Below are 15450 nucleotides of genomic sequence, written 5' to 3'. Positions count from 1 at the left end.
ATTAAAAAAAAAATATATATATATATATATATATATATATATATATATATACCTATTACTTTATTATCAAGTAATAAATAATTATACCGATATAGTAACAACTAAAATATTCACTATGTATCTAAATATTACTTAAAAAACACTTGGTTGAGTATGAATATTACAAATGCGTTGTATTTAATACACAGAACTTACATATTATTATTGTTTTTAAATAATTATTGCGTACATATTTCTACGAATATAATATAAACATTAAACATATATAATTCACAGTTCAAACTCACTGTTGAGAAATATATGGTATAATATTGTTTATCTTATTCATTTATTGCATACTTAATTGGAAGCCTGGCACGATCATTACAGGGCATTGTCCAGTTTCCAGTACAGTATAGAGGGGTGAGATTATGGGATTGATATATATATATATATATATTCAGTTTCACTGATTTTCGATTCAACCGTTAAGAAAGCTTCATTAAAATGCACGTGCCATTGACCTATACCTAATATTTCTAAAAAATTAAGTTTAATTTTTTGTTTTAAATATTATAACAATTTTATTTGTTCTATGAAATATGTTGTTAAGTAAAGGCTAAATGCGTTCACACACATTTTTCTAGTGAACTAAGGCATAACATAATTTTTATCACATCAATACTTAATATTAATAATATGTATGTTCACGTTAGGAGGTACCACAAAATATTTCAGTTCGATTATCTTGTATTAAAATGGGGTTTTCACTGAATGACAAATAGTACTTAAATACACATTTGTAGATAAGTTTCAAATTTTAAACCCGCATACAACTAACTTTTTTTAACGGTAACACCAACTTTTTTTACATAATTTGATAAAATTAGCATATGAAGTTTAATATTCACGAGTAATTTGCATTTGACAAAATTTAAACTTAACTCAACTTTTTCAATTAGCTATCTTACTTCAGAAGAAAGAATGAAAAAAAATAGAGTAAATTACGATTAAAAGTGTTTATTTATATCTTATCTGTGTGCAAACTGCTGGTATTTAACAATATATTAGATACTAATATAAGTATTAAGTAACAATAAAATGAATTAAGTTTAAATTTCGTCAATAACAAATAAGTAATAACTCGTAAATATAAAAAAAACTTATGCTAATTCTGTAATTAAAAAAAAAACAATTAATATATAAATTGTTTAGAAAAAACTACTCCATCCGAATATGTAAAAAAAAGTTGATGTTACTTTAAAAAAAAAGTAAGTTGTATCACATATGTGCGTATCGAAAGTATTAAAAAAGCGGGTAAGTGGGTATCGCTCTGCTGTACATATGGGGTGGGGCGGACCTCTGACTAGGGTAGGTTAAATTTGAATGCAATGATAGGTATCATTGTATACGAAAAACATTCTGAACGGAGACGGTTTATCTGTCTAGGATATATTGTAGAATATTAGAAATTTTCAAATCTTAGATTTAAAAAGAAAATTTTTTATGAATTTCTAGCTTAAAATAATTTGCGAATTTTCGTGATTTTTACGTATGTTGTCAAAATTAAAATTTAAATGCTTGTAAAAATAAAAATGTGACTATGCATTTTTTTTATTTTTCAACTTCTATTGTAGAAATATATAAAGAACCTTGTATAAAATTTTCAAATCTTAGATATAAAAGGAAAATTTTTTATGAATTTCTAGCTTAAAATAATTTGCAAATTTTCGTGATATTTACGTATGTTGTCAAAATTAAAATTTGAATGCATGTAAAAAAAAAAATGTGGCTATATATTTCTTTTATTTTTAAACTTGTAAAAATATGATAGGAGCCTTGTATTAAATTTTCAAATCTTATGTCTAAAAAGAAAAACTTTTATGAATTTCTATCTAAGATAATTTGAACATTGCCGTAATTTTTACGTATTTAGTCAAAATTTGAAATTTAAATGCTTATAAAAAAAAATTGTGCTTATGTATTTTTATAATTTTTTAATTACTTTAAAAATATTTTATGAGGAACATTGTATTAAATTTTCAAGTATTTTGATATGGCCAAAAAAATTTTATCGACACTTCAAAAGAAAATTTTTCAGAAAAATTGAAAATCTCAGTTGCCTATAAATATCTCAAAAAAAGTCAAAATATTTTGAAAATTAAATCATGTAAAGAAAATTTTAATCTAAATAACTTGTGAAATTTTCAAGTATCTACGACTTATACTTTTTGAATAATTACAAATATTTAAAATCGTTTGAAGATAAATCGTTATCGTTACGCTATTTCGTAAAAATTTAAAATTCAAACGCACTTAACATTTTTCCTATAAAGATGTTTCGAGTTTTCTCTATAGCTACTTGAAGTAGAACTAATAGAAAACTTAGTGTTGTATTTTTAATCCTTAGTTATAAACGCAAAAAATTTTATGATTTTTCAACTTCAAAATTACTTTCAAATTTTCGCGTTTTCGACAGATTTCGTAAAAATTTGAACTATAAACGCTTATAAAAAAAATTGTGACTTACGATTTTTAATTTTTTTTAGCTACAATAATAACAACTCATAAGGAACCTTGTATTAAATTTTCAAGTTTTTTTGGTCGTCCAATATTTTTTTATCGGCACTTCAAAAAAAAAATTTCTCAAAATAGTTGAAAATTTCAGTGGTCTATAAATAACTCAAAAAGAGTCAAAAATTTGTGAAAATTAAACTATTTATAGATAACACTAACATAAACATTTGATGAAAATTGCATGTATTTACAGTGATTAGTTTTTGAATTACAACCATATAAAAAAATCGATTTGGTCGAAAACTGGTTTTGCCTAAAAATTCCCGTTTTTCTGTCATTTTTTTTTTGTTTTTCTCGATTTTTTTAAAAACTGTTGGAAAATGTTTACTTTTTACCTCTATAATGCACCAAGGATATTCACTTTTACGTCGAAACCCCCCCCCCCCCAAGTTTGAAATCGAAGCATTATTTCGACTAGTTATGCTGTACACAGACACAAAAACAAAAAAAAACACACATCATTGTAAAATCAATATATTCATCACTTCGTTCAGAATCTAAAATTTAAATTTATCTTAACATGTGTGTTTAAGTACTATATCTGTTATTCAATGAAAATCTCATTTCAATACAAGGTAATCCAGCTGAAATATTAAACGGTACCTCTTAGCTTGCAGAACACGCCTAACCTACCTATACATAAATATTTACATAAATATTTATCGAATTTAGTCTTGCCATGTTAATCGTAGTAATCTACTACAAGAATAATAACGTTTGAAAATTTTCCAAAAAATTGTAAAAAAAATAAAAAATCATTCAAATAATATAATTTATTCGAATAAAATTTTATCTAAATAATCATCTTAATAAAATTTTATTTGAATAACGTCCTACTCTGACTATAATATATATTTTTATGTACCAAAATATATAAGTATTATACTACATAGTTTTATTTTTTTCGATAATTCTCATTTTTAAAAATATTTACACATTATATATATTATAATATAGTTCTATTTTATGCATACAAATGAAGTATCTGTATAAATAATTACTTCCAAAACATTATAAAAAGAAAATGATGAATAAAATCATTATACCTACATTCAAATTAATTTTTTTAAGTATTTAAATCTTAAGAAATCTAAATAATCAAAATATAGTTAATTTTTTCAGATATTATTCAAACAAATGAGGCATAAATTAAAAAATGTTCTTCCAAAACATCGTAAAAAAATAATGAAAAAAAATTATTTTTTCCTGGGAAATCATTTCCTATAAGGCTATAACATTTAAATTAAATTTCTTTAAGTATTTAAAATCTTAGAAATTTTGCTTAGTCAAAATAAAACAATTTGTATACTACATAATAAAATAAAACATCAGTGAAAATCATTATTATCATTTGTTAATATTTTTAAAGATGAGAAATATCGAAAAAATTAAAACTATGTTGTATATTTTTATATTTTGGAACATAAAAATATATAGGTATTATAGTATTATACAAAAATAATATATTTTATTTTAAAATAGTATTTATTCTTATAACAATGATTAGGGAAGTTTTATTTGGATATGTCTTGTAGCTTTCAGGTATATTTAATTTTAGCACTATATAATAGATGGTATATCATTTGAATACTCGTATTTTATTCATGACATATTTGAAATAAAGTTCAATGTGAGGTTAGCAGCACTTTTTAAAGTGATTATAAAAATTCGTATAGAATAAATGATGATCCAACAAGTCGTAAGACCTTTCCAACAACGTCCAACAAACGGTCAACACCAGTTTAGGATGGTTTTTGTCGTGTTTGATTTAGCGTTGGCTGTTGATGACAACTTGGCGGCGGTTTTGGAAAATTGAACATAACCTTTTTTTTAACTGACAAAGTTTAAAAATTTTCCAATAATGTCCAACAAACTTTCTGCAAAATTGTTGGATAAGTTTAATTGAATTCTGTAATTTAAATGACGCTAAGTTATCGTACGTTATATTATCTCCGTGTACCCCATACCACTGGTTCTCATCATTTTCCTCGGCTCTCCCTCTCTCTCTCTTCTACCATAAAATTGTATTATACTAATAAGTAATAACTGTATGAATTACTAAATATCTTACGATACCCCATATTAAATACAATCCATAAATCTGTAAATCCTGATAGAAATTGGTTACGACGTTTTCCAATTTTTTGTCTACATAATTTACGATATTGTCTAATCGGATTGGTGTAAATTTTTTAACTCTGACATTTGGAAGTTAATCTTTTTAAAATTTGTCTTAAAATTCTTTAATTTGTCTATTTTTAAACCTAATTCGGAAACATTTAATAAGTATATGTCTGGATTTATGTTAACTGATATATTCATATATTTCATCTCCGGATGACTATTAAGTATCACTGTTGGTGAATATATAACGAGCATGAATTTGGTAACTTATACCTATAATATTAGTACCTGTCCCTTTTAAAATATGAAATATTGTTGACGTAGAACAAACTAAGGTCTACTATTTTTTTTGTTTTTAGTTTTTCAAAGTAGTGTTTTTTTATGTGAAAGTAGCAAAGCGCCAAAGCATCTCATAATTCTTCTATTTCAAGGGAAAACTTGTCAAAAATTAAATTAAAATTTGTTAAGTATTTAATTAATTGCTGATTTAATTGAAATTCTATTAGGTCATTTTTTCTAACATTAATTGTATTCACCAAATTGTTATATTCTCGTTGTAGTTTTATGAAATATGTTGTGAAATTGTATACAATACATTCGATAGATGACAATCGTTACAGAATTAATAAAATAAACATATCGTGTAAATTTCAAGTTTCTACAGACTAAAGCGTTTTTTATTGAATACAATTTAAATAAGAATATCGGTAATAAACTTTCATAATTTGACTTCCCCTATACACCAAATAGATTCACTTTCAAACCGCCAAACCTACTGAAGATGAAAATCGAAGCATTATTTCAACAACTTGTCTGACAACTTGTTTGTGTTTGTACACAGACACAGAAAAAACACACACACACAACATGGTAATATTAATAGTATTAATACATTCATCGCTCCGCTGACGATGGAAAGAAACAATAGAAAACCTAAATTTCACTCAACCCGATCAGAAAATGTGTGCGTTAGAAATTGGGATCTGAGAGTATGAAAAATCCAGTGACTGGAATCATAACGCTTAATGACTTAGTATCTAGACTTATATATAACTCCTATAGGAGTGGAGAAGATCGAATTGGATAAATCACATACAAGAGAAGTTAAACAGAAACTGAGAAAAGAAATGTAAATACTGTAAGTAAACGAGGAGTATAGTGTATCCTTCAATAGGTAGGAGATTGAAGATGAGGAAGCACTAAAGAAGGTTAAAATAAATAAATCGGTGGATGTTGACAGTATTTATCAAAGGATGCTTATAAAAAAAATACTGGAATTTAAACACAATCATGGCTAGTAAAATTATAAAATATAAAATACCAAACATTCTTAAAATGTCAAAAATAATAGTTCTACTTAACCCTATAAAGCTTAGTATGGTAGCTAGAATTACTTTGCAAGAAAATTGGTGAATTATTAAACAACACGCTAATCTACCGCAGGTTCCAAGTGTTCATAGATGGAAAGCAAAGTATAAGTGCTGTTCGGTGAATAATGGAATACCAAAAGGATCAGTAGATAGGTACTAGCATCAGCGCTATTCAACTTATACATGCACGATTTTCAGATAACTACTGACTAAAAATTCCAGTTTACTGCAGTTGACATTGCAATAGTACAAACTTGTAAAGATATAAAATAAAATGATAATACTCTAACAAATGACTTAAGTACCTTGAAAAAATACTTTTACTAATAGAGATTAAGACCGAATCCAGATATGACAGAGGTATGTGGATTTCATCTTAATAAGAAAGAAGTAAACAGGAATTCAATGTCCTGTTGAAGGGAGTAAAAGTAAATCATAACTTTACCCCAAAATATTTGGAAGTAACATTACTAATGGATCGATTACTGGCTTTTAGGAACCATATTGAGAAGCTATAGAAAAAACTTAAACGATACTGAACTCAGTGCAGAAACTACCTGGAACCAGAAGGAGGCAGATGCTACAACTCTGCACGGCAAAAATCGCGTTAGTGTTCTCGTATTCTACAGCGGAATATTATGGTGCTCCAGGCTAGTCGAATAGCACACACTCGAAAAATGGTGGATACGCTTTTAAACAGTGTAGTGTGGTTAATAAGTGGAGTAGTACTTTTGACGGCTGTCAGTCCTTTTAAATATCGCAGCACCAGAAATAAAAAGGAATGAAACATTAGTAAAACTATTTATTAGACCAATGGCAACAAAAAGTCAATCCTCTACAAATACTCTAATACTATCAAGTCACATCAGTGCTAAAAAATGGCAGAAAGAGTGGCTGGGCAATACGGTACTACATAAAAAAATTGATAAAGGATCTCATACAAAGAGTGCAAGAAATGGGTAATTCTTAACCGATTAAGAACTGGACACGGAAGATGTGGATATAAGATGTTCAAGTAAAAATTAAAGGACAGTTCAGAATGTGATTGCGGAAATGACAGTCAGACTATGAGACATATTACACATGAATGCTCGAATAGAAGATTCGATTCAGGCATTAATGAAGTTTGGAAGGAAGTATTTGATTGGATATGACAGATAAGTGCCTTGGACATAGAATTATAGATTTAACTAAATAAAGTATAATTGGCTGTTACTAATATAACTTATAAATTTGATTTATTTGATGTTATTGTATTTTAAATGTTACTATGTTATTTTTGTCATATGAAATAATTATAATAATACTGAATTAATATCTGTTTATTCAATCTGTGATTATTCTTCCAATCTTTTAATTTAATTACTTTCTGATTGGATATTCCTGCTCCTCAATTGGTGAGTTGTTTTCCAAGCACATTCAACGAGACTAATAATTTTTACATGGACCCAACAATTTACACGATATTGTAAAGATATATTCTATGATCTATGTAGATATTCTGATACTTGTTCAGTATATGCCAAGTTGAAATCTAACATCTTTCCAAGTACATCTTGCAGTTCAATTTTATCATTTTACATTTTGTTAGTCCCTCCATGCTTTTTGTACCCTATACTATCCCTCTGTTTATCACACAAAGTAAACGAAAGATTCAACACTTTAAAAATGTATTGTCTGTATAAGTTTAATAATAAGACACTTCACTGGAATTTTTATCTCTGTCTTACACATAACATAAATAAAACTGTTTCGCGTGGGATTGAAGAATCAGAAGGGTAATCATAGATAAGAAATGAAGCTTTCAGCCTTTCACCACTCAAAAATGAGAACATTGGCTGTGAAATATCGTTTTAATTTTTTTTTTTTTTAGAACTAGAAAAAAAGTAATTCAAGTTTTAAAAACCCCAAAATAATTGATTTTGAAATAATAATTCATTTTTTATGTAATATAGAATTAGACTTTCATTTATTTGAACATCAACTAAAAGCAACTTTGTATTGAAAGATTTATTTTTAATGCAATAAATAAAATTCTGAAGGTATAGAATGTATAGAGTAAATATAATCATATGCACAACAAATCTACAATATAAGTAAGAAAAAAAATCATTACATTTATTTAAAGATAGTTATAATATAAAAATTGAAAAGCTACAGTATGTTGCATATATTTTTGAAAGAGACAGAGAATGATCTAATATCAAATTTAAATGTAAGAATATTAGCTTTTGAACTCCTTGGGTTTCTCTTATATTTTAATTAATAAGCAAGTTATGAGCAACGAGCATCATAAATTTGAAATTTGTTTGTACATGCAGGAGACAATGCACGGTCACATCATATAAAAATTTCTTATGAAAATTCTTGACTAAATAAATGTTGACTATGAGGTGATGAAGAAATACAAATGAGATTTTTTTATAACTTATATATTTTTTATAAATATATATTATAATATGTACATAATATTATCTGTTTGTCAATTGTCAGAATTTAAGTCCATTCACTTGTTTAACCTAATAGTAAACTATAAACATTTTGATTTATTTATTTTGTGAATAAAAACTAAAACACATATTTGTGTAGTTATACATTTAACAATTACAATTATATCAAATTTATGTGATAGTTAAAGCCACATCAATACAACAGTTTAATTTTTGTCAGTAAATAGGTTATTTTAAGAATACAATATTTTAAAATATTATACTACATTAACAGTGGATGTACAATACCTAGAACCGAGGCTCTTTCATAAACTTATCGACCCGTATACTTTAAAAATATAAGTTACAATTAATTTTTTGTAAATAGTAATACAATTTTCTTTACAGATGATCATAAATTGGAAAATTAAAATTAAAAAAAAAAAAAAATGTTGGTATAAATAAATAAAATTAATTAATAATAATATGTTTAGTATTAAGGTGAGAAACAGGACCATATGGATGATTTAACTCTGGCCTTCTCATCATTGTAGTTGGCCCGCAAAACACTTTATTAACTAATCAATTTATACACATAAAAACTACAATAGCTTAGTAACTTTACTCTATCAAGTCAAGAAATATACTAAGTGGTAACCTTCCAAGTTTACTTAAGCTATAATTGTTGTTCAAGTCTGCTATGGAGTATTTATCTTAACTTAATAGGGTAAAGTCAGTAATATAATTTCATCGAATTTTATAAGTTAATATAAATATATTGTGAGACAGTACCTCAATATGTATATTTATTAAAACTTATAGATACATAACACTATTTAAATGACAAAAATATATTTTTTTTACATTAATGAATGTATGAAAATGTAATACAAAAGTGAAATTATTGAATAATTTTAAAAATTAAATTGTTTAGAGAGACAAATTCACTATAAATTTGACTCAATGTTCTTTAATTAACATAATACAAGAATTATTTAATACCAAATTATAGGTATTGATTAAATCAAAGTTATGACCATAGGTGCAATAAATGGGGATACTAGTTACCTTCAGTTTTGAAATTAACACCCTTATAATCAATATAATTTGTAGGCTAACAAAAAAATTAAGGGACTTAGCACCCCCAGTTATTTTTGTATTGAAATTGCGCCACTGACCATGACAAGTAAACAGTCTTTTATGGTAACAATATATATATATATATATATATTTATTAAAATCATGACATTGCATGATTTGTTTAAGAAAACATAACAAATACAAATTGTATAATATTGTAAAAAAATAAAACATTTAACGTCAAAAGTACAAAGGTAACTTTTAGAACCTTTAGAAATAATTTGGATACAATACAAAATTTAACAATGGCAATAATAAAATGGAGAAAGGCACTAAACAATTAACAAAGGCTGTTGGTACTATGATATGATAATGGTAATTTTAATAATTTACCATTATAGTTTATTAAAAATATCGTATACCTTTAATATACATTATACCAATGAAATTACTAAGAAGAAACTGCCCTGCGATTTGATTGGAGTTTTGAAACAATACTTTTAGCTTGTGACCATGTATTACATACCAAATGAAACAGCTATAAACATTTAAGTTATAATTATTAAATTGTTCAAATTGTCATTATCATACTTAATCATAAAAGAGAACTATACATTTTCGCGTATTGTGAATTTGTGAATGATGCAATTAGGGTGTCAAGAACCATATTGTGATCACACTAATACCAAGTCATTGGCAGAAAATGCACAACAGTGGCGAAAATTTTTCAACAGACTGATTATTCTCTTTTAGGACTATGTATAATATAGGTTATACTGGTTATAGTATTATGATCTTACTTTCTCAATCCATTCGTCATCAGCTAACAATCGATTTAGAACAGTGGTTGTATCATGAGTTGAACCATTACAGCTATTTTCATTCTCAGCAGTGACACGCTTGCAGCATTCTTTGTAAATATAATATTTAAGGTGTTCAAGACTATGCAAGATAGTTATCTTATCTGCGCAATGAGCGCTGGAACAGCAGTGAAAACGCTTTACAGGCACAATCTAAATTATTTTAAATTTTAAATTAGTAAAAAAAAAATTAATGAAATGATTAAATAAATAGTGTTATAAGATCTACCTTAGAAAATGTTATATTAGAATCAATATTTTTTAATGTACGAGAACTGTACTCCAAGCCAGATAGAGATATTTCGACAAAGTTCTTTTGTTGTTTCTCCATAAATTCCTGATAGCCACATACTAAGCAGCGCAAATTAATATTTTTCCTTGATTTTTCATCTATTGAACAAATTTCCATGTTTGGGTACTTTGCAATAACTGAGCATATATTTTCTTCTTTGGACAAATTGGTTGCTAAATCTTTTAAAATTGTAGAATCTATAGTTTGTTTCCAAGTTTGTGTTACTGTTTCAATAGCACGAAGATTGCTTAAAAAGTATTCATCTACAAAAACAAAACAAAATTACCTCAAAATATTACTTATGAAGTGTATTAAAATCTTACCATTCTCGCGATAAATCTCTTCCAGAAAATTTGAGTCTAGCGCTTGTGATGCTAATGATTGGATATACACATCAAAATTGGCACGTAGCATGACACTCTGCTCATCGACAAAAGCAGAAGAGTTTGTAGACAAACTAGAGTTTATGGCATCAATTTTTAGTTTTGATATATGGTAATAAGCAGAACTAGTGGTCTTGACTACAGTATTATTTTGATCTGGTTTGTTGTCATTATCAGATAATAATTGTACTAAAATTTCAACTGTTGATGACTTATTTGGAATAACATTGTCACCATTATCTGTTGTAATAATTCTAACATCAACTTGACGGTACATGCTATAATGTGAAGGACTCCAACCAGTGTACTAAAAATGTATCATATATTTTAATTATAATTGTGATTTATTTTTATTTTTACTATTATACTTACAGTTGACACACTCTTATACAAATTGTCATTACATCGAGTAAATTTTTGTAGCAATGATTTTCCGTCAACTCTCCATATATGTTGTGGATTCATATGTTCACTGTCCAAAAATTCACGTTTAAGTGCCACAAATGAACCGGACTACCCAAAATTAAATACAAAATAAATTAAATTAAACCATTAAAATATTTTGTAGTATGCATTATACCTTAAATAGGGTTGAATCATCTAGTTGATCATTATTATTATTATTATTAATGATTGAAGATGAGGTTGATGGTGGACGACCAATATTTGAACCTAGCTCTTTTGAGTACTTTTTATGACGACTATTAATTGTATTGGAATTTTTAGATGCATCATTATCGTCATTGTTTGGTATCCAAGCTGGATCAACATCAGAATCAGTATCTGATAATACATCATCATCTACATCCAATTCACCATTTAAACTGCTAAGCAATTGTTGAGTTTTTTCCTTAGCCAACCGATGAGATAATTGTCTTGTAGGTTGTTGTACATGATGTATTTCTAAAATTAAAAAATAATTAGATACATTAAAATAGTAATAACTAAGTTTTGCATACTTTGTTTTTTTATTGGTACGACAGAGTTTGTTCGTTTTTTTTTCATGGTGCTGTTATTTTTTTTTGTTTTGTTTATAACATCTACTTTGTTTTTTATCACTGATGTTGCTGCTGCACTACTAGGTGCTTTTGAAGAAGATATCCACCATTGATCATGTTCATCATCTGCCGACAACCAACTGTTTTCACCATTACTGCCATCACTTCTGTCGTCACTTATACCGGCTATTGATGATGAGGTTTTAGGCAAAGGAAAATATCGTGGATCATCATCTGTTGTTGTTGTGGTAGTTGTAACATTATTTATCTTCTTAATATCTTCACCAGAACTATTACGAGATGATGTCTGTTCAGTAGTTGGTAAAATCTTTGGTTTTGGTAAAGGCACATAAGGCTTAGATATTGGTTTTGGCGATGACGATGATAGTGGTCTTGATAATTTTTTTGATTTATCATTGTATTCATCTTCTAATTTATCAGTCATACTGTTTGCACCACCATGTATAAATTTTATATAACTATTAATAAACGAAGGTTTTTGATTAGTGATATTTATTGGTTTAGCCATAGTAGTGTTAGTGGTATTTGTAGTAGCAGTGGAGTCATCACAAAGGTGACTCAATTCCTCTTCAATGTTTGGAACTATAACATGTGGTAAAGATGAAGTTCTGTTATCATCATTTACAACATAGCTACCGCCTTGCAAATTATTGGTAAAGTCTTGAAAAATGTTAGCATGCTGTCTTTGATTATTACTTGGTGATCGATTGTACAATGATAATGATGGGCTGGTAGTGGTTACAGTAGGTGATATCATTGTAGTTGTAGGACTATAATATGTTGGATTTACTGATGACACAGTAAAATTATTATGATGTGCAGGTTGTGAAATATGTTGAGGTTGATGATGAACGCTGGATGGTGGTGGTTGAACATTAAATGTTTGAACTGTATTATTGTACTGTTGATGATGGTGTTGATGCAGCGGTGGCTGATGAAATACGCCAGAGGAAATGTTACCGGTAAAACATGATGAAGTTGATACAATGGGTGGTTTTTGATGGTCCAAGTTCCAACGACTATGGCGTTGGTGCTGCTGTACATCCAAATATGTATTTCCGTTAGCAGAAACAACAGTTAAAGATGTAGGTGTAGGTAAAATTTTGGTATTACCAGTGACAATATGTTGCTGTAAATGTGGCTGATTATGATGCTGATGAAGATGTGCAGGTGGTGGCTGACGTCTATCAAAATATTGACCATTGTAGGACGATGATGGATCAATCACAGAAGATTTGGGCATCTGTTGGAGATGCTGGTGCTGATGCTCTATTATACATTTACTACTATTACCTAACAAACTTGTTGATGAAATTGTTTTACTATTGTCAGTAGCCAATAACCTAGGTTGTTGGTCAATCATTTTTTTAACACCATAACAATCAATATCAGTCTGCATGGATTGTAAATTTTTAACAATATGCATAGGATCACCACGTTGAACTGGAGTCCCCATTAGTAAAATATTGTCTAATTGCTGTTGAGGTGTTTGACTAGCCGAGACTGTACTATCGAAATGGTAATATTGTCTGTCATTATTGTCAGAAGTTTTTGACTGTAATGGTATAGGCTGTGCTTGATAATAGTTATTGTTTGCTGTTATGTCATTCATTACACCATTTGTCGTTGGCACTGCAGTACGAGTAATAACTGACAAATAACCTACTTGTTGTGATGCAGTTCTTGGTTGGTAACGTTGTTCATATGGTTGGGGAACATACGCACTGGATACAACTGGCAGACTTTTATCTGAGATGCTATTGACAATTTTGATTCTATGCTGTGGCTGTGGCTGTGACTGAATGTCATATTGTTTAACTTTGTTGCTGAGATGAGTAGGCTCAACATAGAAACGTTGTGAGTTTATAACTGGTGAGGTTAATATTTGTGTGGCGCTAGTATTACTAGTGTCCATTAAAGTTTTAGAAGATTGTTGACCCGGTTGTTTTCTGTGCAGGTTTCGATGATGAGAATTATGCGGTACCACACGTTCGTGTGGTAATATACCAAAGGGACTCAACGCCATACCAACGGTGGTAACATTGGAAGTGGGCATGACTATAGAAGCAACAGACACTGGTGCAGTAGCAGCTGTAACCAACTGATGAGGTCCATTGTGCTGTTGAAATTGTGGAATCACTCCCGAGGTCGTAACCGTTGTCGTTGATAGCATCAACTGTGGTGATGCAGGTAACATTGAACCAGTTTGAGTAGAATGTATCAATGACGGTGGCGACGGTGCTACTAGTATAGAAGGAAATTGGTGATGTTGTATGACATTGCTGCTGTTAGCGCAGTGTTGCAATGGCAATCTATGATTGTCGTCATGACACAGCCCCCTGGTTTTTGTATTACTTGTGATGGTCGCCACTGAAGGTCTGGCTTCTGACAGTAAGAGTCCAACTACGGCCGAGGAGGTGGCGTTGGCAATGGTGGACACTGAAGTATTAGAGTTGCTACCCATGATAGTGGAACGTCCAATGGATTCCATTTGAATGCGATAAAACGATGACTCTATAGCATTTTTATCGGACGAACAACACGTGAATATTACAATGACGTAAGTACCAAACTATGAAATTAAAAAACTCGACGACGGCGACAACAACTACCGCTACTACTAGATAAAAACAAGTACAGGCGACAGTGCATCGTACGAAATTAACGTCGAAACGATTACAATATTTTAAACGTATATCGCGTATAGTACGTACACATATTACGTACAATATTGCATTACAATATTATAATTTTGAATAGTGTTATAATATTATATAATAATTATTATCGTGGTGTGCACTGTGCAGTGTTGTTTGTCCGCAATAACAACGCGGTGGCAATTAAAAATCGGTAAAAACACGCGCACGGTAACACACACACATACGTACAAAACACTAATCTCTAATCACATTGTACGGTGTTGTACAAAACGCGCGGCGGCGGCAGCATCACGAAACACGACGCGGTGAGCATACAAAAAGAAAAAAATTATAACACAATATTATATTATACATTTTAATATCATTTGTATTTATTATCTAAATAATAATATCAACCGATAATGAAAACGAGTCTTCCGCTGCTGGTGCGACGGAGTGTGTGTGTGTGTGCGCGGTGTGTTGTGTGTGTCAGTGTGTATACAGTGACTCCGTGTGCACGGTTTGTTAATGTGATCGTGTGGCGGTGGTGGACGGGGGAGGGGGAGGGGAACTGAGGCCCATGATAGTTTGGAGGAAACGCGGTGGCGGAAACCACGCCGACACGTCGCGCGTCGGTCCACCGGTTGGAGGTAGAAAAAGTGAAAATCAAAAAATTTAATTCACGACGATTTTTAATC

General features: G+C 29.2%; 1 protein-coding gene across 1 annotated transcript; it reads right to left on the bottom strand.

Annotated features, from left to right (window-relative positions):
• Positions 1 to 8826: 8826 nt before the first annotated feature.
• On the bottom strand, positions 8827 to 15228 carry LOC107161378 (uncharacterized). The gene is made up of 7 exons (XM_015507766.2): positions 12054 to 15228; positions 11675 to 11997; positions 11467 to 11607; positions 11035 to 11401; positions 10649 to 10974; positions 10360 to 10572; positions 8827 to 10097 (listed from the first exon to the last, which is right to left on the bottom strand). The coding sequence occupies exons 1-7, from the start codon at positions 14602 to 14604 to the stop codon at positions 10011 to 10013; spliced, it is 4008 nt and encodes a 1335-aa protein (XP_015363252.2). The 5' UTR covers positions 14605 to 15228; the 3' UTR covers positions 8827 to 10010.
• Between the last annotated feature and the right edge of the window lie 222 nt (positions 15229 to 15450).

Source organism: Diuraphis noxia, unplaced genomic scaffold (assembly GCF_037042655.1).
Source record: "Diuraphis noxia isolate RWA-SAM2 unplaced genomic scaffold, SU_Dnox_SAM2 contig0001, whole genome shotgun sequence".
Taxonomy (NCBI): domain Eukaryota; kingdom Metazoa; phylum Arthropoda; class Insecta; order Hemiptera; family Aphididae; genus Diuraphis; species Diuraphis noxia.
This window is presented reverse-complemented; position numbering and strand designations above follow the sequence as displayed.